We start from the raw sequence: 26,120 nt of genomic DNA, 5'->3' as shown, positions 1-26,120 counted from the left end.
GAGAGCAAATGTCACTGTAGATATCGAGGTGATGGAATGTGTGTCGATAGAAGTTTAATGTTAAGAGCACCAATGACTCGCCAGTGTCACTTCAATTGAACCTCTGTTTTGACCAAGGCTTTATCTGTTGTTACATATACAGGCAGGCTCTCAAAGCCTAGCCATGAAGACGAATGTTACTGGGTATGATCCTTCTATACTCCGTTGACTCAAGGTCTGATGAAAAGACAGTACAAAAAGAAGAAAAGGAATAGACAGGCTTTTGGGCGGTACTTGAGCCAGAACTACCATGAAAAGGTCATAAGGGCAGGATTCAATGCCAAGGGTAGCAGAAAATGGCTTCCGGCGACAGTGGCCATGGGCAGGATTGCAACAAAGTCGTTGATGCGCCAATAATGAGGAATAAAGTCAGCGGTAGCCATTATGATGAGACCGACAATGACCAGCAAAGACAATGTCATTGAGACACGGAACTAGTGTAATGTATTAGCATTTGATCGTTATAGATATCGATGAATAAAGCTTACCTTCTTCAAGACCTTGGGAACCTCAATGAAGAAGTTGGAGAATTCAGCCTCCTTAGACGTGGAGCCCCAACTCATGTCAATCTCGAACATGTGTGCCAAAAGAGCCTGGCTCACGTGAAGGGAAAGGCCACCAAGGAAAACAGCCAGCATAAGAGTCCACTTGAAGTTCTCGTAAATGGCATAGCCCAGAGTCCGCTCACCAGAGCGATATCTCATGATAGCAAGTGCGAGGTTACCGAGCCCATTGAACACAAGGATGATAGAGAACCACACTTGCCAAGAGTCAAGGTAGTACTTGTCAAGATATCCATTGAACCAACCCATCAGGAAGTAATTGGCTGCTGTCATGATCCACGCAGCTCCAATAGCATAATAAGTGCCAATGTAAGAAACGACAGTGATCTTGGAAGTGAAACGAATGTTGGAAAAGCAGAAGCGGCGAAAGAGGGGCGTGAAAGGACCACGCCATAGCCAAGTGCGGATGGGGTTAAAGAGCAGCTCATTGCAGCCAAATGCGTACTTTTCCCATCGAGCAAGTTCGTCATAGACGGTCAGAGACACTCCCTCCTTGAAGCCATCGCCGGCCCAAGCAGCGAGACGGATGATGTAGCCATTGCACTGAAGACGAAGAGACATGTCGAAATCCTCAGAGACGTGACTTTCGGACCAGAACTTGTCATAGCCATCCTCATCTTGGTAAGCAACTTGCTGGATAGCAGACCAGCGAAGGATGGCATTGTGGCCGACGAAAGGAGCAACATCGCCGTTGGAGACAGTGAAGCGGATAGCAGTGTAGATAAGATCTGTGAAGAAGGTGATGCCGTTCTCGAAATAGGTGTGGACAACTTGCATAACACCAGAAGAGAATTGCATGATGCCGACATCAGGAGACTGCTCCATCTCAGAGACAGAGTCAAGGAGGCAATCAGTAGGAACACGAGTATCAGAATCAATGAGAAGGATATAGTCGCCAACACGGATGTTTCCGTCAGCCCAAGCGCGGCCATTTTCCTCGAGAACATCTTTGAGAGCCTGCTCATAGGCAAGGGCTTCATCAGACTGGCTCCAATCGGCAGGGCGCTTGATGAGCTGTAGGCGCTCTTCGACTTTGCAAGAAATCATGAGGCCAAAGTTCATGTTTGAAGCCTTTTTGAACTTGCCCTTCCGTACAAAGCCATCCTCGCCGTGTTTCGGTCGTGCAACCCAGCCGATACTGTTGTCGGCATAGAAGTCGATACGGGCGTCACGTTCCTCTTCGTTAAGAAGCTGGAGGCCATCATCATTGATGAACATATTGGCAGAACCACCCTGCAGTTCATAAGTTGACATGGCCTGCTTGATGGACTTGACGGTAGGGAGAATGACGGCATTCAGACCCTCCTTGTAGACAGGGCACTGGATGGTAATATGAGGCAAAGTGGCTCCCTGGAGTCTTCGTGGCGGACGTGCTGAATAGAACTTGGAGTTGATAGTCAGTTGGCGAATTGGACCAAAGATTTGTGCCAAACAACCAATAATGACTTGAGCAAAGAAAAGAGAGAAGAATATTTGGATTGGGAAGAGAGCGACGAGGCCAAGTCGCTTGTAGTCGCCATCGATGGCTATCTCCACAGCCAGCTGCCTCCACGCAGCTCCGAGGGAGGCCATGACGAGGAGGAGCGTAAGGGAAACAAGGACAGCATTCTGCAGATGAACTGGTCGAGCTTCCGGCTTGATCTCACCACTCTCTTCATCGATCTCGTACTCCGCCGCAATAGTAGAGTCTCCTCCATCTTCATCAATTGACTGGCCAGAGTTCCATACCAACTCCATAAGCTCTGATTCAATGATCTTGGCTCGTGCCATCAAGTTCAGTGCATCATCATCCCAGACAACAAGAAGACCATCTGAAGCAATGAAAGCCGCGAACTGATGCTTACGAGCTCGGGGCAGGTCATTTACTGTAGGCAGAATCTGCACACGAAGACCGTTCATCAATGGAACATCCACTGCATCAGGAGACCATTGGAGGAAGGTCTTGATGACACGAGAGTTGACAGTCATCGCACACTAAGATATATGTTAGTAATCACTCTTGTCACAGGAAAACAAGTTGTACACACCTGAACATTGAGAGCCGTGCAGGCGATTGCAAAAGGAGATTGCCCCAATTGAGGTGGGCAAGCCATGTACTGGCCCCGAGACTTGCGTAGAAGAACACCCTCAATATCACCAGAACCATCCCCAACCCAGAGTTGGGAGCATTGCTGCTGGTACAGGTAGTTAACCATGACCTCATGCTTAATGTCATCGAGGAGATTGCTGTTGCCAGACTTGGATGACGGCGCAATTGAAGGAGGGCCTGCAGTGAACTTGGGCCCAGCTGCTGAATGTAGCTCTACCACGGCAGCAGGAGGAATCTTCTCTTCGATGATTGGGGCGTGAAGGGACATTGATGGCCGGTGGCTAGGCCTCCTGGGAGGAGGTCCTATCGGTGTTTGAGGCGGGATTTCCGCTTTGAAGTAACTGCCGATACCCATCTTGACGGTGCTTGTCGAAGACTTGGCAAGTACAAAAACAAGATTCTGAAGGACTGCGTCTGGGGACAAAGCCCGGTGTATAATAACCTGAAGAATTCGTATATCAAGAACAAGAAGTCTGTTCCTGGTACCGGGCTGTCGTGAAGATCTGTGCCGAAGCGATCCCGCGTATATGGATTTTGTTGGAAGGACTGTGAGGTTTCAAAGACTCATAACCATGAATATCTTATTCAGAAGAAGACAGGTTCAAGGAGTGACAGGAAGTTGCACCTATTGAGCGAATGACAGAAGAAAGAATGGATGGAGGGAGTGAAGGTCTGAGATGAGAGGATCAAACCTCACAGAGTGCAACGACCGGTCCAATTAAACAAACTTGTTTGAGCTTCAGTGTTTAGGTTTCTGCGCCAGACTCACTCAGCCAAGGAATCGGGGACCAGCATGTTAGAGTTTTATTCTCTTGCCTGGAGGGAGAACCAGTATGCGGCGACCACGCCACTGCGGCTAGACAGCGAGACAATGAGGTCGGGCATCGCGACAGAAGCTGTACGAAGCGAATCACGGACATCCACTTGGATGACCACGACTAGACTCTAGGCAAGCCTTACAACCAACGTCGAGCCGGATAACCCTAGGTCTAGATGGAATAGCGTGCAAGAAACGGAGAGGTAACGATTATGTTGGAGCCGTAAAGTGTGGCTAGCGGTTCCCAGACTGTTGGTCTTGGTGTAGGCGTGTCTCAGACTAGTCGACCGGGGTCCAGCGCATGGCACAAGAGATTGTCCCGGGTGGCTGGAAACGAGACAAGTCCATGTGGGGACAAAGCTTGTTGTTAGCATTTTGTCGTTCTGAAACCTGACCGATACCTCATCCAGCTCGTGAATGCCAAGCTTGAATCGAGAGCCAAGCCTATTGTTTGTGATCCTCCAACAAGAGGATCGATCCATGGGGACGACCCATATCAGGAAGTCAGAACGTAATAATGTGGCAAGTACTGCCTTTTTTGGACCGTGCCACTTGGATCTAGAGACTTGCTGTACTGTAAGTGGCGTCTGGTTCTGCGGACTGGTTGAAGCGGGAGAGCCGGAACCTGTAAACACGACGTGGACCTGTAGGGTGACGGGAGCATGGAGTTGTTGATGAGCGATTACATACGATCGATAAACTGCCTATCATAAAGAAGTCTCTGTGTCTAGGCACAGCTGAAGTTCTGATATCGTCAACATCTCTTGCCTGTCACTATCATGAGTTTCGGTTGTGTTAGTGTTTTGGCTGAGTGCGACTATCACATCTAAAGTGGAATTGCGGATAAAGTATGTTTTGTATTAGGCCTAGAGGGATCTTAGATATGAACCAACCACACACTGTATTTCACGATCGATACGCAAATTGGGCAAGCGGGACAGATCTGCCCCTCCCAGTGTCACTGTGGAAGCTTCAGTGGCGTGTTGTGGCTTGTTTGTGAGCTCCGGAAAGGGAAGGCGGCCTGGGCAGCCACAATGTTTGTCACTAAGGGAGAATTTAGTAGGAAATGCAGTCTGACGTGGGGACAAGAGCAGACTGGGCTGTACCTGCATCCCCTTGTTGGCTTGAATTGATGCAGGAACAAAAATCTTGACTGTGCATTACTTCGCGTTGACTTATTATCTTACAGCCAAGCAAGCAACGTGAATGCAATAACAGCCTCACACTACCAATGGAACACAGGTAGTTAGTTACCTTACTACAAACCGAATTATCCTCCATTATTAATTGGGGCCGGGAGTTACGCTTACTCGGTACTGCCCACATCTATAGGTTGTCATTGACCATTCCTCCTCAGTACCAAACCGGCCGACCCAGAGTCTACCATTGCCTGTGGCTTTAATGGCTGCAAACTTCGCGCCGTCCCGAGAGTAATGCATGGCAAAAGGAATGCATCGAATGTCCCTGGCGAGTCGTGAATCGAAGCCTTGGTTAAAGTGCTTTTGCTGCCGACCTGAACCGGCCTCTCGCTCATCAATAAGGCAATCGATACAGATGGCCTAGACCACGGTGGCATCCCAGCGATCGAGATTCTACTTGTCAGTTATCACTACTCACCATCGCGGAAAGACGGTTGGCACAAGAGTCAGTTTGCCAAGATAGTCATCCTCTGCAGGCCCCCACCAAAGAGCTCCTACAGCTGAAGACTGCTTCTCTATCTTCAGTCCGAGCTCACATATCGCACCCCCGCACTTCCATCATTTTGTTTTGATGTTTCACACATTTGTCGATCATATCTCAGCCATCAGTAGACCTAAAGTGTTGAGCCTTGAAATCTATATTTGGTTCCGTCGCTCGCTCTCGGATAGTGAATTACCAATCCCTGAATGGTGACAAGGGGATTATGACTTCATTAGGCAACGGATATATTAATCAAAATCATATCATGGACATGTTCCGTCCTTTCCGTTCTGAAGTCGAACGACTATTTGGGCAAAATCACTCCTCCGCCTTAGACCCTTTTTTTCACTTACACGCCTTGGGTCTCTTCTACTGGCCTGGCTTTCCCCTCGCCTATTGACCCAGTCACAAGACTCTAGGCACCGCATGAGTCTACAGGGATTCAGCTTTACCGAAACTAAAGCACAGTAACTGTTGGCTCTGTGACCATGGCTCATAAAGCACATAACCTTATATCTGGTATCTTGCAGATAAGCGACGAGTCCCTATACCGATGGGCGTTAAACCTTGATGCAAACCGTGATGTGCGGTAGAGTTACATACTCTTTTGTGCCTGAAACGATTGCTCTATGGTTAATTAGCCACCGTTATTGAAATCTGATTCACCTGTTACAGTCCTCATATTGCAGATCTTCCCCTGGTACCTTGGGCTCATACCAGTCGTAAGCGCACCGCAACGTTCATTGGATCCGGATTTGGATTGGTACCCTACAACCGAGCCAGAACTCACTGTAGCTCTTATCGTCAACATCAGCCTTTTTGCTTTCGACGTTATTGTACTAGCCTTATAAATCCACTGGTAGACTCAGGACGCCTCTACGCTTCCCGAAGTTCGGCGCCTCCGCCTTCGACACGTTAGTAGAAGCTCGTTCCGCAGACCTGATTCAAACACCACCAACACCTCATTACAAATACCAAGATACGTATAGCCTTGGCACGAGACGCCTTCACAAACCCACGAAGAGCGCCGTCAGAAGGTCAGAGCTCGGCGGCTCCTATCCTGCGGGCCGAAGAGGCAGTGTCGTGGTCACGACCAGCCTTTGTGGCCATAAACTCGTCTCTATCGAAGTTTGATCGTATTGCCTGACATGCTGAATTCCCCAATGTTGTTGTAATCTACCATACTTGCGTCACGGTTGTGAGAAAACAGAAGAGCATCTATGAATCAGTTACCTACGGGGGGAGGGCAGCGAAGGCAAACATCTCGGTAGCCTCAGTAGCTCGTGACGCATTACACAGGAATTTTTACGAAAAGTTGGACATTAATGGTGTTGGTACCGCTCTGCTCAATCACAAAGCCAGTAGATATGGACTTCATTGTTAATCGGTTCCCTTAAGATTCGTAAAAGGATATCCAACGCCAAGTGGTAAAAACGGCTGTTGATACTTGATGTAAGTTAGCACAACGGCAGTACAATAGATAGGAATCCCTGAAGCCATTCACTTGAATCTTGGTGTTGAGATGCCGTAAATATGGAGTCAGACAACTTATGAGACACTCTTATTAACTCTCACCTTTTAACTGTGTGTTGAACAGTGACGGTACAGTGGAACTTATATGATGCCTTTCTTTTGAATTCAACTCTATAAAAAAAGAACTTCATCAAATAGAAAGACTGTACCGTAAAACTAGCCTCAAATTGATATATATATATCATCAAACAATGATCCCCGCGATCACTGTTCATTACTTTGTTCTCATTTTTATAGATCCTCATTGCTATTGCACTGTTGCATCATGAGTACTCGGCTGACTTCAAGCTGTGGCTGTGTCCAAGTTGGATACCACCGCTCTCTTGCGTCCCAAAAGTCCTTCTTTGCCGTCGGCGAGGCATCGTACCACGGTTTATCAGACTTTCCATCCTCAAACCACCCATTCGTGCCGCCCACGGCGACATTGAGAATGAGATAAAACTCCTGATCGAACGGCGCGTTCACATTAGGTGAGATGGTCCATGGATCAGTGAGCCGGGTGCCATTCTGATCCACGTCGGGGAACCCCCCTCGTTTATACATGGGCTTCTTGAAGTTGGTGTATGTGACTTGGAGGAGTCGGGTGTTGACATAAGTGAAGAGGTATTTTTCAGACCACTCCAAGCCAAACATGTTGAAACCAGCGCTATAGGTGGTGTGAAGGGCTTTTCGCTTGTTGTTGGTCTTCCACCAGCCATCGTTGGCAGAGTTGGGACCCCAGTGTAGTGCCGAGGAAACAATGTCGTTTCCGCCTTGTTTGTACGTCCAATTGTTTCCGCGAGATTCAATGATGTCGATCTCGCCAGATCTAGGCCAGGCACCGTAGACACTCTGTCTTGGGAGCATCCAGATAGCAGGCCAGAGCCAGTCACCCTCAGGGAGCTTGGCGGTGACCTCGATGCGGCCATACCTAATGTTGGCGCCCTTCTTGGTATTGATGCGACCAGATCGAGCGGGAGGAACCACGCTGTTATTTCCAGCAGTCAAATTGGTGGAGGCAACACAGTTGGACCAGACTTTAGAGGTGCAAGTGCCGGCCTTGAGAAGATTGATGACGTTGTTCTTCTGCATTAACTTGGGATCCTGCAAAGTCGCCTTGATGATGAGTTTACCATCTTCGACATAGACGTTCTCGTCTGTGTTAGTTGTCTGCTCGAATTGACCGTTTCTGAGTGAGTTAGTCGTGTAAGCGAAAAAGAGATATCATAATTCAACATACCCATAGCCACCAACTTCGACTTCCTTAGTCCAAATGTTGGGGTTCAGACCTTGGCTGAAATCCTCATCCATAACAAGACAATACTTGTTCTTGACTACACTCCGAATGCCATCCCAGACAAGAAAGCCAGAACCCGCGAGGCCGAGGAAGATGGCAAGAATGGGAAGGATAGTCACCCATTTTTCTTTAGGGTTGGTCTTCTCAAGCCACGGTTTCTCAACCTCGCCTGGTTTCACTCTCCTTGAATGAAAGTATCGATTTCGCTCGTCGATCTGAGTTCCTGAGCCAGACGTAGATTCAGAGTCTGAGGCAGGGCTCGAGTACTCTGGAATACTGAACATGCCGCCGTGACCACCCGAACCTGAACCTCGTCCAGGATCAATACTGTGGCGGTATCCTGTTGAGGTTGCCTCGTGAGGGCCACTGGCGTCCATAGACCTTCGTGACGTATCAGTCGGGCCAGGGCCGTCGTGCCCGCCGTAACTGCTTTTTCGATATGGGTTATTCATGTCAAGCAAGCAGGTGAGAAATGAGATTCGAGTAAATAAAACCGAAGAGGCTGGATTTGTTTAGAAGGGAGAAGTCTGGTGATAAGATTCAACACCACAGTGACATTCATGATTCAAGGTGATTTGGGCTAGTCAGGAACCAATACAAGGTAAGGAATGAGTAGCTAGTCAAGGAGAAAGCCAAATTTGGATTTTTCTTTCATGTCAGAAATCGCACAATGGGATCACGTATCGAATTCATTGGCCAAGGGGGAAGATCTGGCGGATGATAGAGAATTGTGGCACTGAGAAGAGGAAAGGCTAAGCCCAGTCAAGCTGGACATGATGAAGCCATCACTGGATGGAGAAATCGAGAACAAGGCTGATCCGCCGATTGCTTGGCAAGACAAACACGAGTTGCTAAGAACGGGATGGGATGGATTGTAAGTCGATCGGACTAGGTATAAGTACAGTGTTGGCTCGATCGACACTGTGCGCAATGCCCATAAGGATCACTGTGCGTAGCTTCACCAACACTGTACGTCAACTTATATTAGCTCCACTGAACTATGGTCACTGCATTCCATCCTTCTCACCATCACCATCATTCTCAGCGCGGTCGTCGCCGTCTTGAGCCCTCTCTCGCAACCGTCGATAACAAACTTTTTAGGCCGAATTTGAGTGTGCACTATCGCGATGGCTGGAACAATAGGACTTCCTCTTGAGTTTTAGTTCCCGCCCTATGCAGGAACAGAAGCGTGATCTGGGGAGTTTCCCCTGCCCCCAGTTTTATGAGAACATTGCCGTTTCCTTGGATAGAGATTGTCTATTACGAGCATCTTCTGGTTCATCTGAGGGTGGCTTCAGTTAATCAATAGTACCTGATAGTACTCATGTATCATCCGCCTTTGCCGACTTCCCGTTTGACCTGGCGTTGTAGCTTCAGCGAGCACGGTATAACGGCAACGAGTTAGTTGCGAGTGAGAGCAAACTTGCTATGACTGAGACAAGCCTCACGCCCGTCCCGCTTATTCAAACTCCTCAACTCTATTTCCACTTACCAATAATGTATGGCGATCAGGAGTTGATGTCTAGGTCAACGCCCGGTGCAACTTCAGAATCCTTTCGACTTGCACGCCCCGAACGGAACCCAGCCGACCTAGGATCATGACCTTCTAAGCAGCCTTTCGGCAAACAACCATTAAACTTGGTGCACTCATGACCAGATATGATTGGGCCTGGTACTCTAACCCCACGGCTCGATGCAAACTCTATCAATACTAACCTGGAGCAAGCTTATCTACGGCAGCGGTGTGTGCTTCGTTCTAACTTTGAGGTGATGGGTAGCTGAAACACCAATAACTATGATATGACAATTGCTTACCTGGTGGATTGTCTGTATCTTTCAACGGAAAACTCGCAGTATTCGTACCGCATACTCGGGACCGATAGCTTCACCAGGGAATAGCGCCACGAGCGCCATCACACCTTACTAAGAGGAGTTCGGAACTGGACATGGTCAAATTGAACCACAAGTCGCCCTTGGCTGGGTCCTACGGGTTTGAGGCCACTTCCAGAGCCAGCGAAGCCGAGGCAAATGGCTTCTTGAGGCGCTTTACGTGTACATTTGTTATGGTTTCAACAAAACGATATGGTCCAAATTTAAGTCACCGACTGGTCGACGATGCTCAGACACTTAGACGAGGCCAACATCCGACGCTTTCTCCCATTACTATATTACAGCGTGCCTCGTCACTGACCACACAACTTTCTATTTCTGGTGGTCTCCTCTCTTCCGTACAGTGTCAGGAAGCAATATAATAAGCCCTACGAGGATTGTATGCTGTCACCCAGGCCAAGAAATTCTTGCAATACAAGAAGCAGCAATGCCAAGGTGCATTGGTTGATGGCTACTCGGGATGTGCGGGCCAAAAATACCCATGTTTCTCGGCCCAAGATATGACCTCAAAACATTTTCAATGGCTATACTTTGTATGATATCTGATCATGTTCGAGTGAGCAAGGGTTCCTTCCTGTTATTGGATGAAATGATGGCTCGTGGTCGTCAGTCCCAATCCGGAGATCTGGGCCACTAACGACATCCTTGCAATGCAGGGTTCTTAGCAGGGTCCAGGGGTCGGATTTCGGCATGCCCGCCGATCCATAGATGCTACAACACTCCCAGACTCCCAAGTACCGTACCGCATAGCAATGGCAGAGGCTTGGCGATATTTTTGGGTGTCACTCGTGAGGCGTTCGAGTTCTGGAAGCTCTCTTGATGAGGCTACCAGTAGCGTCCCTCACCATAAGCGTTACCCGGCTCTAATTAGCTTCCAAAATTCCTATGACTGGCGGGATATCCGTACAGGAGGATGTGTCAGCGCCTCGTCTCTTGAGAGTCCTATTAAGCCCTGTTGAATGACCGTTTTTTGGTTCCGGGTTTCTGAATTTCTTCCCATCGTTCCTGGATGGACTTCGCTCATTTACCGTGTTGACCACGCTCCCTATTTCACATTTCACTCGTTTGTCTGAAACAATTCACCGAGCTTTCTTTGATCTTTCACTCCTGCACCAGATACTACAAGGTTGCTCACTAAAGTCAACGCTTTCTTGGAGTTTGTAGACCAGATAGTGTATAGGCTACTTTCCTATCATTACAAGCTTGCCTCTTCAGTTTTCATCGCATTCATTTTCCAAAGAACAGATAACTACGCAATGCTTCTGTTTAGAGTATTTGCTGGCATTGCCAGTCTTGTGTCACTGGCAGTTGCTGATGATGCCACTGAAGCTCTGCCCATGGACCTGGGCAGTGTTTTGTCAAGGCATCCCAAGCTTTCAACATACTACAAATTGATCCAGGTATGAAATGTGTTACGTTGTGAGCCAAAGACTGTTATCTAACGCCTTCAGAAATTCCCCGATGTCCTGTTGCAACTGCCCAGCTATGAGGGTGTCACCGTAAGTTGAGTCTGACTCCTAGCCTCAGGGGAAACGACTAATTTCTGATGTTTCTTAGATTGTTGCTCCTTCCAATGATGCTTTCAACCAAATCCCCTATTCTCCTCTCTCCAATATTTGGGACCCGAACGATGCCAAGGTCACTGTTCCGCTGCTTCAGTACCACATTCTTCAGGGTACTATAAGCACAATGAAGCTGAAGGAGGGGCCTGCATATGTCAAGCCTACCCTTCTTCACAATCCTAAATGGAGCAATGTCACTGCTGGTCAGAACATACTTATCAACAAACAGCCTGACGATGTCATCTTCAGCACCCGGCTGGGCAATCGAGCTACAGTTATCAATTACGATATCAAGTTTCAAGGCGGACTCATCCAGATTGTTGACAGTCTGTTGATTCCGCCCTCTGGTATTCGCCAGGTCCTCATGGCAAGCAAGGTTGACTCGTTTCTCGGGGGACTCTTTAGAGCTGGCCTCATGCCTGATCTCGCTGGTCGCCAGGACATCACTGTCTTTGCTCCAAGAGATCAGGCTATGGAGATGGTTGGCAGTGCACTCAGCGGCATGTCGGCCAAGGAGCTGGCAAGTGTCATGGGATACCACATTGTACCGGGCAAGGTCCTGGTCTCGACTGACCTTGACAATGCCACATCTCTGACCACATTGACTGGAGAGGAGGTCCACGTCCGCCAAATTGGTAATGAGAAGTTCGTCAACTCGGCCAAGATCATCACGACTGACCTTCTCATTTCTAATGGTATCCTTCACATCATCTCCAATGTCAATAACCCAAAGGAGGCCAATGCGGCTCCTAACCCTAGTCTCTGGCTTCAAAATCCTGTGTTCAAGTCTGCTGGCGTTGACGATGTCTTCGACTCGGATATCCCTTGTACCGCGAGTTGTCCAGCGACAAACACACCAACGCCTACACCGGCAGATGATGCCGAGAACAACGCCATGGCAACGCCGTGGTTCACAACAAGGTCAAGCAGGGGAGTGGCTGCTCCTCGGGCCACAGCACATGTTGCCCGCGCTGCACTGGGTATCGTGGGTATAGGTGCGGGGATGGCGCTCTTGTAGTAGGAGCTGGTGTTCTTATGGCCTCTTTGTTCTGTGTTCGCCTTCTTGGGCTTTGGTGTTTTGGATCGGTTGGCTTTGCAGTGGTATAGATCTCTCTATCGTTCGATCAAGTATTACCCCAACATTCGTTAACGGAAGCAAACATCCTCCTTTTGGCCAGTGTGTTCCCTCAGATTCCACAAATCTTGTTCTTGGTCAAGCAGTGTTTGATCAACGTGGACCGAACTTCTTGGCGAAACAAGTCATGGTACCTACTTGTCGTCCGGACTTCTCATTAACTCCGTGTCAGTCAAGTCTTCCGACGACATATATCGTTAGTCTTGTACTGTCGTTCGGATGAGGTTTTTTAACTTGAACGGATATCGTTATCCTCTAGGCGTGTAAAGTGATTGGTGAAGTTTTCCCCTTGGTCTCCTGTCGATACACGGAGAGATCTAGATCCGTTCAAGCCCACGGGTGTTAATGCATGCAATTATGATTGCCACGAAAGATAAACCCTCGTCATCTGGTCAGTACTACTGTAGTTACATACTGTAATAGTTAGAAACCCAGTAAATGGCACCACGACTTGCCATATTCAGTATACAAAATACAAGTTTTTGGTACAAACGGAACAGCGAAATTGTCATGGCGCACGGAAGATGCCGCTGCGGGAGGGGGGGGTCTAGGGTAAGTATTTGAAGCCCCTGGCAAAAGCAACCCGGCCAGAATTGCTCACCTGGTTCGTGGGGTACAGCATAATTTAGAAATGGAAAAGCCTGCCAGTGTCTCGGCCGATGACCATAATAGGTAAAGCCCGAGAATCTGTAACTAGGGGGAATAGAACGGGCGGTGCGTTTGATTGACAAGGATATCGCACGTATCTTTGCCTGTAAGTGAAGCGGGCTGGGCTAGCACAGGTGTAAGCAAGGTAAGGTTAGTTAGTAGTGGAGGTAAAGTCTTCGTGTCATTTAGGTGCTTATTACTGAGGCGACGGCGAGTTACTCAATTACTCATCCCGGAGATACATACAGGAAAAGGAAATCCGTAGATCAGAAGAGGAGCGTAAATGTTTCGTAACGAGTATCCATTCCTTGGCAACTGAGTCATTCGTTATCACAGATATGGATCCAATGGATGGCACAAGCACGGGGAATAAATCCACAGTCACAGGAGGCAGTATTTGAGATAGTTACGCCGAATACACGGACGACAGACCATGCATGTAAAGTCAAGTCAAGTCAAGACGTGATAAATAAACGCGATAGACCCGTCTCCCGTTGTAATATACCGCTCAGCGACTAAACTAATCGACTAAGATACCTTGCCCTGCCTCGCCTTACTCGACTAACAAGCTTAGTTCGGCGACGATGGAAACCGTTTCAACCAAAGAGAGTCAGGATGTGGAAAGGATCATGAATCAGTACCTTTGCCCACTATGAATGGATACGGAATCGGAATTGGAATCAGGCTCAGAACCAGAACCAGAACCTGTCACCCCCACCCGAAAGAGTAGCACGCTCGCTCACTGAGTTGACTCTTCGAAGATTCATAATCGATATAACATGCTAGAGGCCTCAAAATCAAAAGAGTGACATGTCGGCCTCTCTGTGTGTGTCGCTCATGTGCTAAGCCGCATCATCGGATTGCTGCTCTACCAGATTCATCCGTCTGTCAACGCATCCCCCACAAACCAGTACCCCAGTCAGCTCTCCCTATCACTTCTGGCAGAGCCCTTCAGGGTCTGCATCCGTGACCTATACCTCACGCTCCGTAATGCACCGGACCGGACCGTATTGTGCTGTACCGCACCGTGCCGTACCATACCGTAACGGACTGGTCTGTCCGTCTCAGGCAAAACTTACACTCCCACTCTCACACCCCTATGAAATGATGCACGTCTCGCAACCCACACCATAAACGCTGCCAGTCTGTGGCTTATCCATCACTCCCGTACTTCTCGCCTGTTCGGTCCAAAGTCTTGTTTCGGGCCATATGTTGAATCCTGGTATGATCGCTCCACGAGATGCGATGCGAAGAAGCATGAGACTTCGGACATGGTGCTGTATGATAAGTGGCATGATGCTTGGCATAAACTCCTCTCCTGCCTATTGTACTCTCTTGTAACTGTCCTTCATAAGGTCGATCCCCAATACACGAACCCCAGGTGGCGGAACAGGGGTCTCTTCTTGGAGGTCGATCTTGGCTTCGAGAAAAGCAGAACCCTTGTCACTCCAAGAGAGCGGAAAGAGGCTTGATCGGTAAAGAAAATCTGGCACAAGATAACAAAGATTGCTAGTACAAACGCCCCAAAGGTCAGAGCAGTTCCCATGTATGAGGAGGAGACGGCGGCGGGTCTGGCTGAGGAGGAGGGACACGCGGCCCTCCTGGAGGTGTTGGCGGAGGGTCTGGATCTTGCGATTCGAGAGACATCGGGCAGTGAGCCACACGCAAAGTGTGGAAGTGAGGGCGAAGATAGAGGTGAGGATGAGCCCGAGGCATCAGGGACATGTGGGAGAATTCAAAAGGCTGCACCTCTAGAGGCATCAAGACAGGAAATAAAGAAACAGAGGACACACTGGGTCCTAGTCCTCCAGAGACACTAGTCGAAGTGGTAAATGGTATCCGATAGATAGTCTTAGTTTAGGCTCGTTGTTTATGTTATACTATGCTTCGACATTACTGCCGCCCCCAGTATCTCCAGATAGTCGGTGCGACACCGATCCTCTTAATGAGGCTCACGTTTCGCCCTTGGACGACATGGCACATCCTCGATCTTGGCCAGGTGGGTAGGATGCTCGTCAGATCAATGTGTAAGGTGGTTCGCGATAGATATCCACGTTGACCTACACGATCAGCTGCGCAAGGTGTAGTCGACGGCATCTAGACCCGCGCCCGCGCCCCAGGATCAGGCCTTAAAACCCGGTGGCTTTCTCGCTGTTTCTCAAAGGATCATCGTCGTCGTATCCAGCATCGTGCCTCACAGCAACACATCGTCGGCACCGAGCCCATCAGGTGGTCAAACCAGTGAGGGGGATTGAATATGCACGGCGAACATGTTGCCCAGATGAGCAGAGTCCACGCATCTGAGTAGGGTCCAGCCAGTCCAGGGCCCGGGGACCGAGTAAGGAAGGCAAGTAGATATTTCAATATGCGCTAAATAAGTACCGTTATGGCCATGGCACAGCCACCGATATTCTCATCGGCGATTTGAGCCTCAACCAGAATCCATAGCAATAGCCATTTATTCATATTTCTAGAGAATGCTCTTCATAGCAGGGTCGAGGCAGTAGGCACCCGTTGGAAAACCCCTATGCATGGGGATAACAAAGAGACTAAAGACGGCATGCTAGGGCATTGATGATGTGCGTAAAGCTGTTCTTAGGCTCTGGGCTCAATATACCTGCCGTGGTTCATACAAGCTGAAACTGGCTTCCAATGTATGATAGCGTCAACTCAAAAGGAACGCCTAGCATCCCAAAGAGATCGGTGGGGTCCCAATTTGGCTGCCGAGGAGACCTCAAAGGCAAAGATTACCTGACTAGCCTGAGTGATCAGACAGAAAACGCAGCCGAGCCATAAGTGCTCGGTAGCACAACCGACTTGAACCGTGCAACGTGCACGGTACCTTTGTCGGAGACAGCTGCCAAACTCGAATACAGACCTATGACAGCTGTCCGTCTACCAGGCTCTCCAGGCTTTTGCCATGGTTCTCGAAACAGACACTATGCGCCACACACCACCTTCTCTGTCGTACCATGCTGCGTATGCAAGGCTCCTAAAGCAGTAATGTGAGAAAGGGGGCTCGACACCCCAGTACAAGCCGAGGTGTTGTCCATCGGGCCTCAGAATCTTGCCTTTATAGGCTTCCAGCTGATTAGGGAAAAATCTCCTGGCTTGACTAGCCGGCAGCGCCTTTACCCGTACCCTGCCCCAGGATCTCGTAATTGGCGCCATGCAAGTGGATCACAGGCTGGGTATGATATGCTCTTGACGGTGAATACACAATGCTAGTATAGCCGCCGAGAGTGATGCGATGTGCGACTGTGCTTAAAGCTGCCACGGCCTCGATCCACGCCAGTGCATAATGGGATCTCGTCACAAAACCCGCAAGGAGGTGCCTACTATACCCTGGATGCGATGTCACCGCTGCAACGCACAGCTTATCCAGTACTGTACCGATATGCAGGGTGTGAGAGAATGTGTGGACATCATTCCTGTCAAGACACTCTTGGTGGTGTCAGATCTGCTATGTGTCAAACATCTGCGCTCTATGTGTTCGGTGCATGTTTAAACCGAGCTCGCTTTGACAGCTGTGAGCCACGACTTGGCCGCACAAGAGGGCATGACAGACTGTCGAATGGCGAGTGGTGCAGTCTGACAGCGGCCCCTCTTGAAACGGTGACCCAAGCCAAGCTCAAGACCAAACAATACCCTACCCTGGTCGCTCACGATTCATGGATCTTGCTTGCAAGAGCGGCATCGTGGGATCGGCCTCTCCTCAGCCCTATAGGAGAAGCCACCGTTGTGGGTGAAGGATGCTGAGGCCAAGACCAAGACCCCGGCCTGGTATCAGGCTGTCTTGGCTCGATAGACCATGCTGCTTATATGGGCAGTGCTACTCGAATCATCCCACTGTTGCCGTGCTTCGGTGCATAATGGAGTGTTGGTTGGATCAAACTATCGCGAAGGGTCGAGTTGCGCCAAGACTTAGTCTACAAAGCATGGGTTCTCTCATATCCCCACACCAGGTCCCCTTAGCCGAGCGGGGAGAGGTGCGAAACGTGACAAATGGTAGATGGGATCTAGTGACCAGTGACTGGTCCCTGAATGGTCGATATACGTTCGAAACTAGTGGCTGGAGCAGTAGCACTCAAAGTCTATCCTCAACTTCCCGGCTCCGAAATCTGTGACTTGTGCATATCCATGGAAATGCATCGGGGGCAATTGTCCTGAAACACCGAAACCAAAACGAGATCACGTACATGAATTGGACTAGGACATTGACACATGAGTCGGGTAATGGGCGAGTGATTGGCCGTAATAGGACGGAGAGAGCCTCCGGTCTGATTCAAAAAGATGATAGGCGGGATTCTTGAGAGTCCTCGTGGCCGAACATGGCAAGACGGCCATCTTCATCTGGTCAGATGTCAGTTTGCCAAACGGGAGACAGATATAAGTGACTAACTTGTTTCCGAGAGCTAATTAGAACCTGGGGCCGTTGTTTATTCTGTTCCCTTTTCCCTATCCCCTCGTAACGCCACTCGAAGCAAATTAATTACACCTGAAGAGCTTTTGAATCATTTTGGACCGCGTCCTCGAGATCGACTTCGACCTTCGCGACTATCAATGCTCCCGCGTCGTCTTGTCTCGTGATCATCGTGGCGGCCGGCTGCTTTTCGCCGGGGAACTGGAGATCTCGAGCGTGATCTAGATGAAAAGGAGTTGTTGGATCGACTGCGGTATCGGCTTCCACCACCGCCACGGGAAGGAGGGGGGCCAGCCGACGATCTGGAAGGCGAACGCGATCCTGGGCGATACACATCAGACCTGGGTCCGTACCGACTCCCTGGAGATGCTCGGCGGCGACCACCACCACCACCACCCATGCCGTTATTTCCTCCGATGCCTGCACCAGGGGGACCCCCACGTACTCCCGCAAACGGCACTCTGGGATCAATGTTGGCTCCACGCCGAGCTGTTGGAGGCGCAGGAGAAAGCTTGCGACGGGGAAGCACTATGGACACATTGATCGCGGATCCATCCACCTGAGCTTCATGCATGTGGGCTATCGCGGCCTCGGCATCGTCCTCGTAGTCGTAAAGTATGTATGCCGTGCCACGGTTTGTTCCAACTTTGATTGTTATTAGCTGATGACCGATTAAATGGGAGGCGGTTATCTTACAGGTTCTGTTTATGGGAAGATCAAGATCCTTAATGCGTCCAAACTGCCCAAAGATCTCATAAAGATGTTGCTCATTAATGTTTTTGGAAAGTCGCTCTACTACAATCTAAGCATACTAGGTCAGTTTCCGTAACCTGGCCATGAATGTTTGTTTAAGACATACCTTTGTGCTCTTAGCGGCTGGGGAAGCACTCCTATCTCTGTCGTTGCGATCGCGGGCCCCGCGGCTCCAGCTACGACTGCGGCTTCGACTCCGACTGTTGCTACGGCTCCGAGTGCGGCTGCGAGATCTGTAACGGCCATTACGACGCTGAGGTGATGTGGAGCGGGCAGGTGACCGCGAGTCGGGACGATGGCGGCGCTGGGGTGAACGAGAACGTTCAGAGCGTGCAGCAGGTGAGCGCGTGCGCGACCTGTAACGGCCGCGAGATGGCGATCGCGAAGCCATTGGGGCAAAGTCGGCCTCAGCTCAAAATTATGTTTGATATCGCGTGTTGGAGTTGAAGGAATTGGCTTGAAACGCGGAATGTGGCGGTAGGAAGGCTTGTGGATTGGCTGCTGGAGCTTTCTTTGACAGGTAATCACGTGACTTTAGATGACGCGCCATGGAGCTATTGATTCGGGGTTTGGCATGTCCAATTTATCTGCTATCTTACTCTCCCTAGGTAGGTATGTACATGATTGCTACAAAATCAAGCATTTCTATTTCGTTCAGCGGGTGACTAGGTGTTTTTAGCAAACGCTTATACACATTCCTCTTTCGTTCGGGAATAAAACAATAACAGAGTGGCATATTATGCAAAGGCGTCCATTGATAATATCTCGAATATGGATGACTACCTATGCATTGTCGATCATCACTGTGGAATCTGGCCCTGGGCTGACTGGTACTGTAGCTAAGGCGACCTTGCCTTGATATAACCCTGCATTGCACTGCAAGCAACCCAATCCTTCTTGATTCGAGAGCAACATTCTTATATGTGCACGTTCGATACAACGTCGGTTGCAATACCTAGTCTACGCCCGTTCGCATCCCATATCCATGTCTTGTCACATCTCGACTGCTTTGCCACGTTCGCATTTTTGTGGTGGATGGACGGATGATACAGGTTTGAATCTAGTTCGCTTCCTTGAACTGTGGCTCCGGCTCCGGCTTCGACTCCAGCTGTGGCATGTGCGGCATCTGGTACGGGTTACGACCCTTGCGCCGGTGAAATTCAACGACTTCGGGGGGTGGATCGGTTGGGTTGTTGTCTTTATCCACCCATACGCAGCGCAGGCTTTGCATGATGCCTGTAAACATGTTCATTTTTAGCAGCTTTCTCTTTGCGTCATGCCATTACTTTGACTCACGCTCAACTTGAAGCCATGCCAGCCGGCGGCGCAACATCTCCTCTTCGGGAGTACGGTTTCTGGCATCCTCGGCCATTTTCCTCAGCACCCTTTCGCGACGGCGTTGGTAAAGGGCTCGGATGAGGAAGATGAAAAAGATCAAGGTGATGAAAAGAGCGCTGACTCCCACAATAAGGCCTATTTCGAGACGGCTCATAGGTCGAGACTCGGGCGCCTTGGGTTACTCTGGTGAGGTCAGATATTTGTGCACAGTGATCAGTCGTTGATGTCGATGAGCTTGCAACAATAGAAACCAAAATGACATTGTGAAGTTGATTCATCTATTCATCGTGAATTAACAATGAACGTGGGTTGAGGGGCTGTTGCGAGACTCAGACTCAGCCAGCTGCCGTCAGTTGTCAACCCAGCAGATACCTCACAGCCCAGGCGGCCTTGTAATGAATGATGATTCCTGCAACACTTCTGTACTCCTGTGTGTGGTTGAATTCTGCTACGTATTATTTGGCGACTACAGGAACAGCTTTGGAGCACAACGTCTTAGTGTTGGTTTCATCCTTAGGTGGCCAGCTCGATAGGATGAAAGAGTGAAGTGCCAGATGGTTCTTGAGGTTGGAATTAGCAGTAAACTACGAGTGAAAGCTCTTTGTTGGTCAAACTGTTATCCATACTACTGCTGCCTCAGCAACCCTAAACGTGTACTCACTCTTTGCAAATCGACTCATAATCTGCGACCTTGATAATTCAAGAAGCCGAAGAATCAAGCCACAACGTGTTTCCCACGTCACACAAGGCACTCACTAATTGATACGCCTCCCTCAGCAGTTCCCTCCACTCAAAATACTCACGACAGACAAGCCTTTCCAAGTTCTAGTCTGATCTCTTCTGTATCTGGGCTTCTTCACCCTCCCTCTTCAGAAGTCTTCATTCTAATAGAATACAGCCTCATAGATGCCTTTGGAGGACCATCTTGAGAGGCTCAACCCCTCCTTTCTGGTGAGGTTTTACTTGGACTGGTGACCGGCGGAGTGACGATAGAATCAGAGCAGACCTTTCTATCGCTCAACTGACCATGTGCCATTCTTAATGGCCATCCCCTTTGTCATTGCCATGCTTAGAGGCCAGTGCTAGATGCGCTACCTTACTTCATGTTACGCAAACGGCCCAGAACGTCTCCTGCTTCGGGTTGGTATCTGATGTGGCAGTTGGGAGTATCTGGCGATGACGAACACAGCCTGTGATTGTAACTGTTGATTTGTAGCAGCTATCTCATGCGCAACAGTCCAGCCAGTTCTCAGATTCTTCCAAGCCACACTCAAATGCAGGTACTTACTGTAGTTGTCTTCACAAAGACTTCTGATACAAGGAGTGTGCCAGTTTGGTTTTGTGATGCTGTGTCCTTTTTTTACATCCCTTCTGCCTCAAAGTGAACATCGTTTATTCATCCCTCACTTCTGCTGTAAGTTACACGACAAGGAAGAAGGCCTACGCCAATAAGGTCTGAAGGTGAAATGTTTAACTGTTTTATATTATATTGGGAATTTTGATCGCGAGATATTCAAAAACCGCAGCTAGGCGGTTTGATCAGCCTGATCAAGTTCGGCTCTGAGAGGCATTCAAGGTCTCGCTGGTGGTCTTGGCCGCATCTCGAAGTCGAGATTCCAGGTTGTCGCCGAACATAGCACGGCCGTGAGCCTTGAACTCCTCGTAGATGGGGATTAGAGCTTCAGATCGGAGGTCGCATCCATAGTAGAAAAGAACATTGCCGTTCTTGTTGAATGTTCCGTCAGCCTTTTCGAAGAACCAAGTTAGGTTCTCATCTTCCTCGCTGACAGTCCAGACCAAGCTAGGGTGATCTTTCTTGACGGCAGCAAAGACGTTCTCCGCAACGTTGCTGAGCCATCCAGCCTTGGTGATATTCAAAGTAGCCAGTGTAGCAATCGGTCGCTCCTCATTGGCTGGCAGGACGACAGCTAGACACTGCATTCCATCGTCGTAGTAGGCGTTGAAGTTCTTCTCCTTAAGATGATCGACAAAGCGTTCGACAGTGGCCTCAGCATCAAGTCCCTGGCGGTCGCGGGCCAGAGTCTCCTTGAACTTGGAGATGTCTCCAATCTCATTGACAGAGGAAACCCGCTGGATCTTGTCTCCTCGACGAATGAGGGTACCGGCACCAGAGTCGGTGAACAATTCCTTTTGCAAATCGCTGGGGTGTATAATAGCAACGGATGAGCTGCGGGGGAGTGTATCGAGCAAGGATTTCGTCTCACGAATCTTAAGTCGCGTCCCATAGCGATTCCAGGGCTGTGACATTAAATGGTCGAACTCGGCATCTAAGTTGATAACGGAAATCTTCTCGCCATCGCCATCATACAGTCCGCCCTTTTCTGACAGATAAACAACCTTCAGGGGCTCCAGGGCACGGGCAAGCTCAGCAGCAGCGACGTCAGCGTTCACGTTAAGGAGATGGCCGTCTTCAGATTCAGCCATTGAGGTGAGGACAGGGATATAGCCAGCCTCAATAGACTTCTCGATAGCATCTTTGTTGACCTTGGTAATCTTACCAACATACTGCCACTTCTCCTTATCAAGATAATCGGCTGTAAAAGCACCGCTGATCGATCGAGTCGCAACACCAAGTTCATCCAGTCGGTTAATAAGCCTCAGGTTCTCTTCAAGAAAAAGCTTGCGAGCAATACCCAAGGTCTTAGCGTCAGTGACTCGGATACCTTCTTCGAACTGGGGCTCAACCCCAGCCGACCTAAATTCCGTGTCAGTATAACGTTGGCCAAATTGAAAGTAGTCACGAACTCGAGCAAAGAATTCAGTTGAGGACCAGCTCCATGGACTATCACGGGATAGAGGTCAATACCACTCAGGAATGCCAAGCTTCGACACAGCTCGTCCAAGTATTCGCTAAGAATGGCACCGCCAACCTTGATAACGGCAAACTTCTGGGACTCAACCGAGGTGAAGAGCTTCAGGTACTGCTCGCCCTCCCGCCTGCTGCCAATGCTGTTGATGGTCTGCGCAACAATCTCCCGGGTCCTATCGCGGCCAGACAAAGAAGCGAGGGCTTTGGTTGTAGAGAGGGTTCGGTTGACGTTGAGGGATCGGAGCGCAGTCGGAGCGGCAGTCTTGGCATTGGAGCGAGCGACGCGGGGAGCGACACGTCGGGCACCAGCGCGGAAGGCTCCAGAAGTGGCGGAAAACATGTTGCTTAAGCCTAGTAACTCGACGATGGCAGGGAGATCGTGCAATGGGAAGAGGGGGAGGGGATGAGGACTGTCGACTCTTTTTGAAGGAGAAGATCAAGAGGCTCCACACGGCAAGATAAGGCCCGGGTGAGTCAGTGGAGACTAAAAAGGTGTAGAGAGCTTAAGGTACCTTACCTAGGAACCTGGGGTCACCTCCAATGGAGGGGAGGGGCAATAGGCAGGGCTATCAAGATTTCTTCATGTGTAACCAACTGCATTATGTATAATTCTTCTACCTAGGTATGTTCGTATAACCGTGTGAGAAGTCGAGACTGGTCTTTGATAGGTAAGGTAGTCTTGTTATTGTAACTAACTTGTAATCCCTCAAAAGCTCAACTCGCATATTCCTTAGAGTCATCGTCTCTAACCATCCACCATCGATCCGACACCGCTTGCAGAACCTTAGCTGACCGGGGTCGCCTTGCTGGTCTCCATTGCATCATGACAGAATTTTTCCCATCAAGCTCCATCATGAAAAATATCATACTCCAGCCGTCTCATCGATGGCCTTCAAGTATGGACGAGCAATCATTCTTTGCCTTGAAATTGACATCATCTGTTCATATTTACATCAAAATATCTACTGTACAGTGAAACGACAATGGTAAAAAAAAAGTCCCATCCATCCGCTGTAGATCTTTCTACCAAGGCAAATTCACCGAGGTCAGTAACACGGGCTACATTCCCTGATCCCCTCCTCAAAAAGCTCAGATGGTGATGAGGCATTATCAATCAGTCGGCGTTATCAATCTACTCCTACCCACAATACCCTTGCACTTACAGAAGAAGCCCACTACCAAATGACGCCAACAGAGGATCCATGGTTCCGGTACGTCGAATCTTGAGCCTGTAAGGGGTCTCTTTCGTTCATCCTCAACGCACAAGATGCCTTTTGTGCAGACAGGTTCCACTTTCGGAGCAACTATTGTTCGAGGCATTGTCTAGTCTAGTTCATCCAAGTACCGGCTACCCACGCCTTAGAAAAGTTTTGTCACAATCGCCATGGGTTTCTATGAAACTGGGGCTTTCGCCGTGCGATAGGAATCTCCTATTAAGAAGTAGACTAACAAGAAGGGATACTGTAGGAATTAGAGAGCTGACCCGATCCTCTACCCTCAGAAATCATGAACCGTAACTCGCCCTTCCTATCTTCGATCTGGTAAGCAGACTGCCGCTTCGTTGCGACTAATGACACAACACGAGGAGCCGAGTTTGACGACAAAGATCCGCGGAAAGGTATACATCTCAATTAATCGGGGAACGCCTAATCTCAAACATCCAGTCCGGTCTTAAGTTCCAGGAGCCATACTGAGACCTTGTCATCAGTAAGTCACCCTAGGAGCGAAAACTGCCAGCATGACATTGACCGGGGCCCAACGTGAACAAACTCCATCGTGCTCAAATCATATTCCATTGCAATAATGGCCGGTTGCCCAAAAGTTCCATTTCCCATGGTCGTAGCTTGCGATATTCGATGTCGTCATGTCCCAGCGTGTGTATCGTAAGGACCAAGTGGTACCCAAACAGATGATTGGGCTATTAACGAGTAGCCACAACTGGGGAGGATTAGCAAGATCTTCGTCAATACATCTTTGAGAGGCCCAATACATACCAGAGGGGACAATGATGATGACCAGTAGAATGATAATACCGATAATCAGACACATTCGCATCTTCATATCCTTCCACCACATCTGCTTACGGACTCTATTGGCTCCTCGACGGAAACCTTGTGCCGAGACGGCCAAGTTGTCGGTCTTATCCTGAAGAGCATCCAGGCGCTCACCGCGTTGAGAAACCTTGTTGATGTTGTCACGCATCACACCCACGGTGTCATCAATTTGCTGCCGACTGCATTAGTTCAAATTCCAACACTAGAGACATTGCAGCGCTGGTGATGTGAGGCGCGGCATGGGTCGGACACTGGCGTCGCCTGATGGCAAGATTACGAGGACGTTGCGGAAGCCCATCAAGCATTGGCACACTGGGGCAAGTGGCGTTTGGTCGGGTTGCTCGGAACGGATATCATGATGATGCGTAACTGCTCTTGGGCTATTATCGCACGATTTGCCAGTGGCCCGTTGATGGCTCTTCGGAAAATTGCGATTCTATCGCAAATCATTTGTAAATTACCAAAAGGAGGCGTCATCCGTCATCTGTCACCAAACAGCCTCGTCGCCAGGTGTCGCAATCCATGACCATCCGAAAAACACCAGCGCAGCACGAAAATCATCGAAACAAACTTACAGCTTGTAGCGCCTGCGTTCTAGCATTGCCGCCAGCGCCCTGTTGTTGGGCTCCAGCCTGGCCGCTGGGGATGTAAGGGTCGTAGGGGGCTTCCTGCTCAGGCATTTTGGCTGTGGTTTGGAGATGTTCAAGTCGCTAGGAAATAACAAAAGGGTATCGGTCGGAATAGCGCGAAAGGTTGGAAAGTGCAGGAGAACAAGTTCGCGATTACAGTGCTGTCGTGTCGTGTCGTTGTGATATTCGAAAGGAGGAGGTTGGCGTAGCGAGAGGTTGGAAGAGGGAAGTTGATTGTGAGACGCTGCACTGGTCCAGGCGAAACAAGTACCTAGGTAGGTAGTGAGTGACCAGGTTGCAGGTGAACCTAGGGCGGAGCTGGTTTTGGGGCGCTGCTGGGTGACGAGGCCACCACCGGGGGGTTCGGGCGGGCTTCAGAGGTTGCTTTAACGTGGCTAAGTACTTCTACATGATTCGAAGGCCTACAGAGAACTTAACTTACGCTTTGGCAATCAAGAGTCTTTGTCCTTTTCAATTTATCAGGGTTCATCTGGTACCTTAGGTTGGTTAGGTACGGAGGTACAAGTAGTTCGTCCATTCGACGGTTCTATTTTTGGCCCTGACAGTCAATAGACGCCATGGAGCAGTGAGCACATAGTCTGCCTATAAAAAGTGCTGTATAGCAAACGTCCTGACCTGTCCTACTGCAAAGGCTTTCAATTCATTGCTCGCACTTATCAGGAGAGTGGTTGCACTGTAATCTATTCGCGCAGTGATACGTTCTTCCTGTTGCTTTGAGTCGCGGTACGCAATGCCTAACAAGGTTATCCAATGGGACTGGTGATGACAGACTCATGTGATGCTGTAACCCAAGTCGTCCCTTTTCAGTAAGCGCGGAGACGCTGCCCGTATTCGCATCCA

General features: G+C 49.4%; 9 protein-coding genes across 9 annotated transcripts; 2 read left to right on the top strand and 7 right to left on the bottom strand.

The window, feature by feature from the left end:
* Window positions 1–31: 31 nt before the first annotated feature.
* On the bottom strand, window positions 32–3,066 carry FVEG_02208 (hypothetical protein). Its single transcript, XM_018889412.1, has 3 exons — window positions 2,630–3,066; window positions 528–2,576; window positions 32–473 (listed from the first exon to the last, which is right to left on the bottom strand). Exons 1-3 carry the CDS (start codon window positions 3,044–3,046, stop codon window positions 285–287), a joined length of 2,655 nt encoding a protein of 884 aa, XP_018745552.1. The 5' UTR covers window positions 3,047–3,066; the 3' UTR covers window positions 32–284.
* Window positions 3,067–6,952: 3,886 nt separating this feature from the next.
* Window positions 6,953–8,812, bottom strand: FVEG_02209 (hypothetical protein; the record flags this gene model as incomplete). Its single annotated transcript, XM_018889413.1, has 2 exons — window positions 7,941–8,812; window positions 6,953–7,889 (listed from the first exon to the last, which is right to left on the bottom strand). The coding sequence occupies exons 1-2, from the start codon at window positions 8,447–8,449 to the stop codon at window positions 6,953–6,955; spliced, it is 1,446 nt and encodes a 481-aa protein (XP_018745553.1). The 5' UTR covers window positions 8,450–8,812.
* A 1,917-nt stretch (window positions 8,813–10,729) lies between these two features.
* FVEG_02210 (hypothetical protein) lies at window positions 10,730–12,732 on the top strand. Its single transcript, XM_018889414.1, has 3 exons — window positions 10,730–11,287; window positions 11,339–11,386; window positions 11,445–12,732. The coding sequence occupies exons 1-3, from the start codon at window positions 11,144–11,146 to the stop codon at window positions 12,465–12,467; spliced, it is 1,215 nt and encodes a 404-aa protein (XP_018745554.1). The 5' UTR covers window positions 10,730–11,143; the 3' UTR covers window positions 12,468–12,732.
* A 1,715-nt stretch (window positions 12,733–14,447) lies between these two features.
* FVEG_15002 (hypothetical protein) lies at window positions 14,448–15,052 on the top strand (the record flags this gene model as incomplete). Its single annotated transcript, XM_018904089.1, has 1 exon — window positions 14,448–15,052. The coding sequence occupies exon 1, from the start codon at window positions 14,777–14,779 to the stop codon at window positions 15,050–15,052; it is 276 nt and encodes a 91-aa protein (XP_018745555.1). The 5' UTR covers window positions 14,448–14,776.
* A 775-nt stretch (window positions 15,053–15,827) lies between these two features.
* FVEG_02211 (hypothetical protein) lies at window positions 15,828–16,403 on the bottom strand (the record flags this gene model as incomplete). The annotated part of the gene is made up of 2 exons (XM_018889415.1): window positions 15,828–15,868; window positions 16,187–16,403. 2 exons carry the CDS (start codon window positions 16,401–16,403, stop codon window positions 15,828–15,830), a joined length of 258 nt encoding a protein of 85 aa, XP_018745556.1.
* A 1,343-nt stretch (window positions 16,404–17,746) lies between these two features.
* FVEG_02212 (hypothetical protein) lies at window positions 17,747–18,799 on the bottom strand (the record flags this gene model as incomplete). Its single annotated transcript, XM_018889416.1, has 3 exons — window positions 17,747–18,300; window positions 18,352–18,457; window positions 18,515–18,799. 3 exons carry the CDS (start codon window positions 18,797–18,799, stop codon window positions 17,747–17,749), a joined length of 945 nt encoding a protein of 314 aa, XP_018745557.1.
* Window positions 18,800–19,468: 669 nt separating this feature from the next.
* FVEG_15003 (hypothetical protein) lies at window positions 19,469–19,900 on the bottom strand (the record flags this gene model as incomplete). The annotated part of the gene is made up of 2 exons (XM_018904090.1): window positions 19,469–19,644; window positions 19,705–19,900. 2 exons carry the CDS (start codon window positions 19,898–19,900, stop codon window positions 19,469–19,471), a joined length of 372 nt encoding a protein of 123 aa, XP_018745558.1.
* A 1,394-nt stretch (window positions 19,901–21,294) lies between these two features.
* On the bottom strand, window positions 21,295–22,916 carry FVEG_02213 (N-acetyl-gamma-glutamyl-phosphate reductase; the record flags this gene model as incomplete). Its single annotated transcript, XM_018889417.1, has 2 exons — window positions 21,295–22,462; window positions 22,513–22,916. The coding sequence occupies 2 exons, from the start codon at window positions 22,914–22,916 to the stop codon at window positions 21,295–21,297; spliced, it is 1,572 nt and encodes a 523-aa protein (XP_018745559.1).
* A 429-nt stretch (window positions 22,917–23,345) lies between these two features.
* FVEG_02214 (vesicle-associated membrane protein 4) lies at window positions 23,346–25,697 on the bottom strand. The gene is made up of 3 exons (XM_018889418.1): window positions 25,206–25,697; window positions 24,571–24,802; window positions 23,346–24,514 (listed from the first exon to the last, which is right to left on the bottom strand). Exons 1-3 carry the CDS (start codon window positions 25,308–25,310, stop codon window positions 24,498–24,500), a joined length of 354 nt encoding a protein of 117 aa, XP_018745560.1. The 5' UTR covers window positions 25,311–25,697; the 3' UTR covers window positions 23,346–24,497.
* Window positions 25,698–26,120: the final 423 nt, after the last annotated feature.

The sequence above is a fragment of the Fusarium verticillioides genome, chromosome 6 (assembly GCF_000149555.1).
Source record: "Fusarium verticillioides 7600 chromosome 6, whole genome shotgun sequence".
NCBI lineage: Eukaryota > Fungi > Ascomycota > Sordariomycetes > Hypocreales > Nectriaceae > Fusarium > Fusarium verticillioides.
Note: the sequence above shows the minus strand (reverse complement) of the source record. Positions and strands in the feature narration are given on the sequence as shown.

Bases quoted from the DNA above. Each gene is read 5' to 3' on its own strand.
- FVEG_02214 (XM_018889418.1), bottom strand. From the start codon at position 25,310: ATGCCTGAGCAGGAAGCCCCCTACGACCCTTACATCCCCAGCGGCCAG. The intron at 24,803-25,205 runs GTAAGTTTGTTT...TGCAGTCGGCAG, and splicing joins GAACGCAGGCGCTACAAGCT to CAAATTGATGACACCGTGGG.
- FVEG_02208 (XM_018889412.1), bottom strand. From the start codon at position 3,046: ATGGGTATCGGCAGTTACTTCAAAGCGGAAATCCCGCCTCAAACACCG. The intron at 2,577-2,629 runs GTGTGTACAACT...CATATATCTTAG, and splicing joins GCACGGCTCTCAATGTTCAG to TGTGCGATGACTGTCAACTC. The intron at 474-527 runs GTAAGCTTTATT...ACATTACACTAG, and splicing joins TTCCCAAGGTCTTGAAGAAG to TTCCGTGTCTCAATGACATT.
- FVEG_02210 (XM_018889414.1), top strand. From the start codon at position 11,144: ATGCTTCTGTTTAGAGTATTTGCTGGCATTGCCAGTCTTGTGTCACTG. The intron at 11,288-11,338 runs GTATGAAATGTG...TAACGCCTTCAG, and splicing joins CATACTACAAATTGATCCAG to AAATTCCCCGATGTCCTGTT. The intron at 11,387-11,444 runs GTAAGTTGAGTC...GATGTTTCTTAG, and splicing joins CCAGCTATGAGGGTGTCACC to ATTGTTGCTCCTTCCAATGA.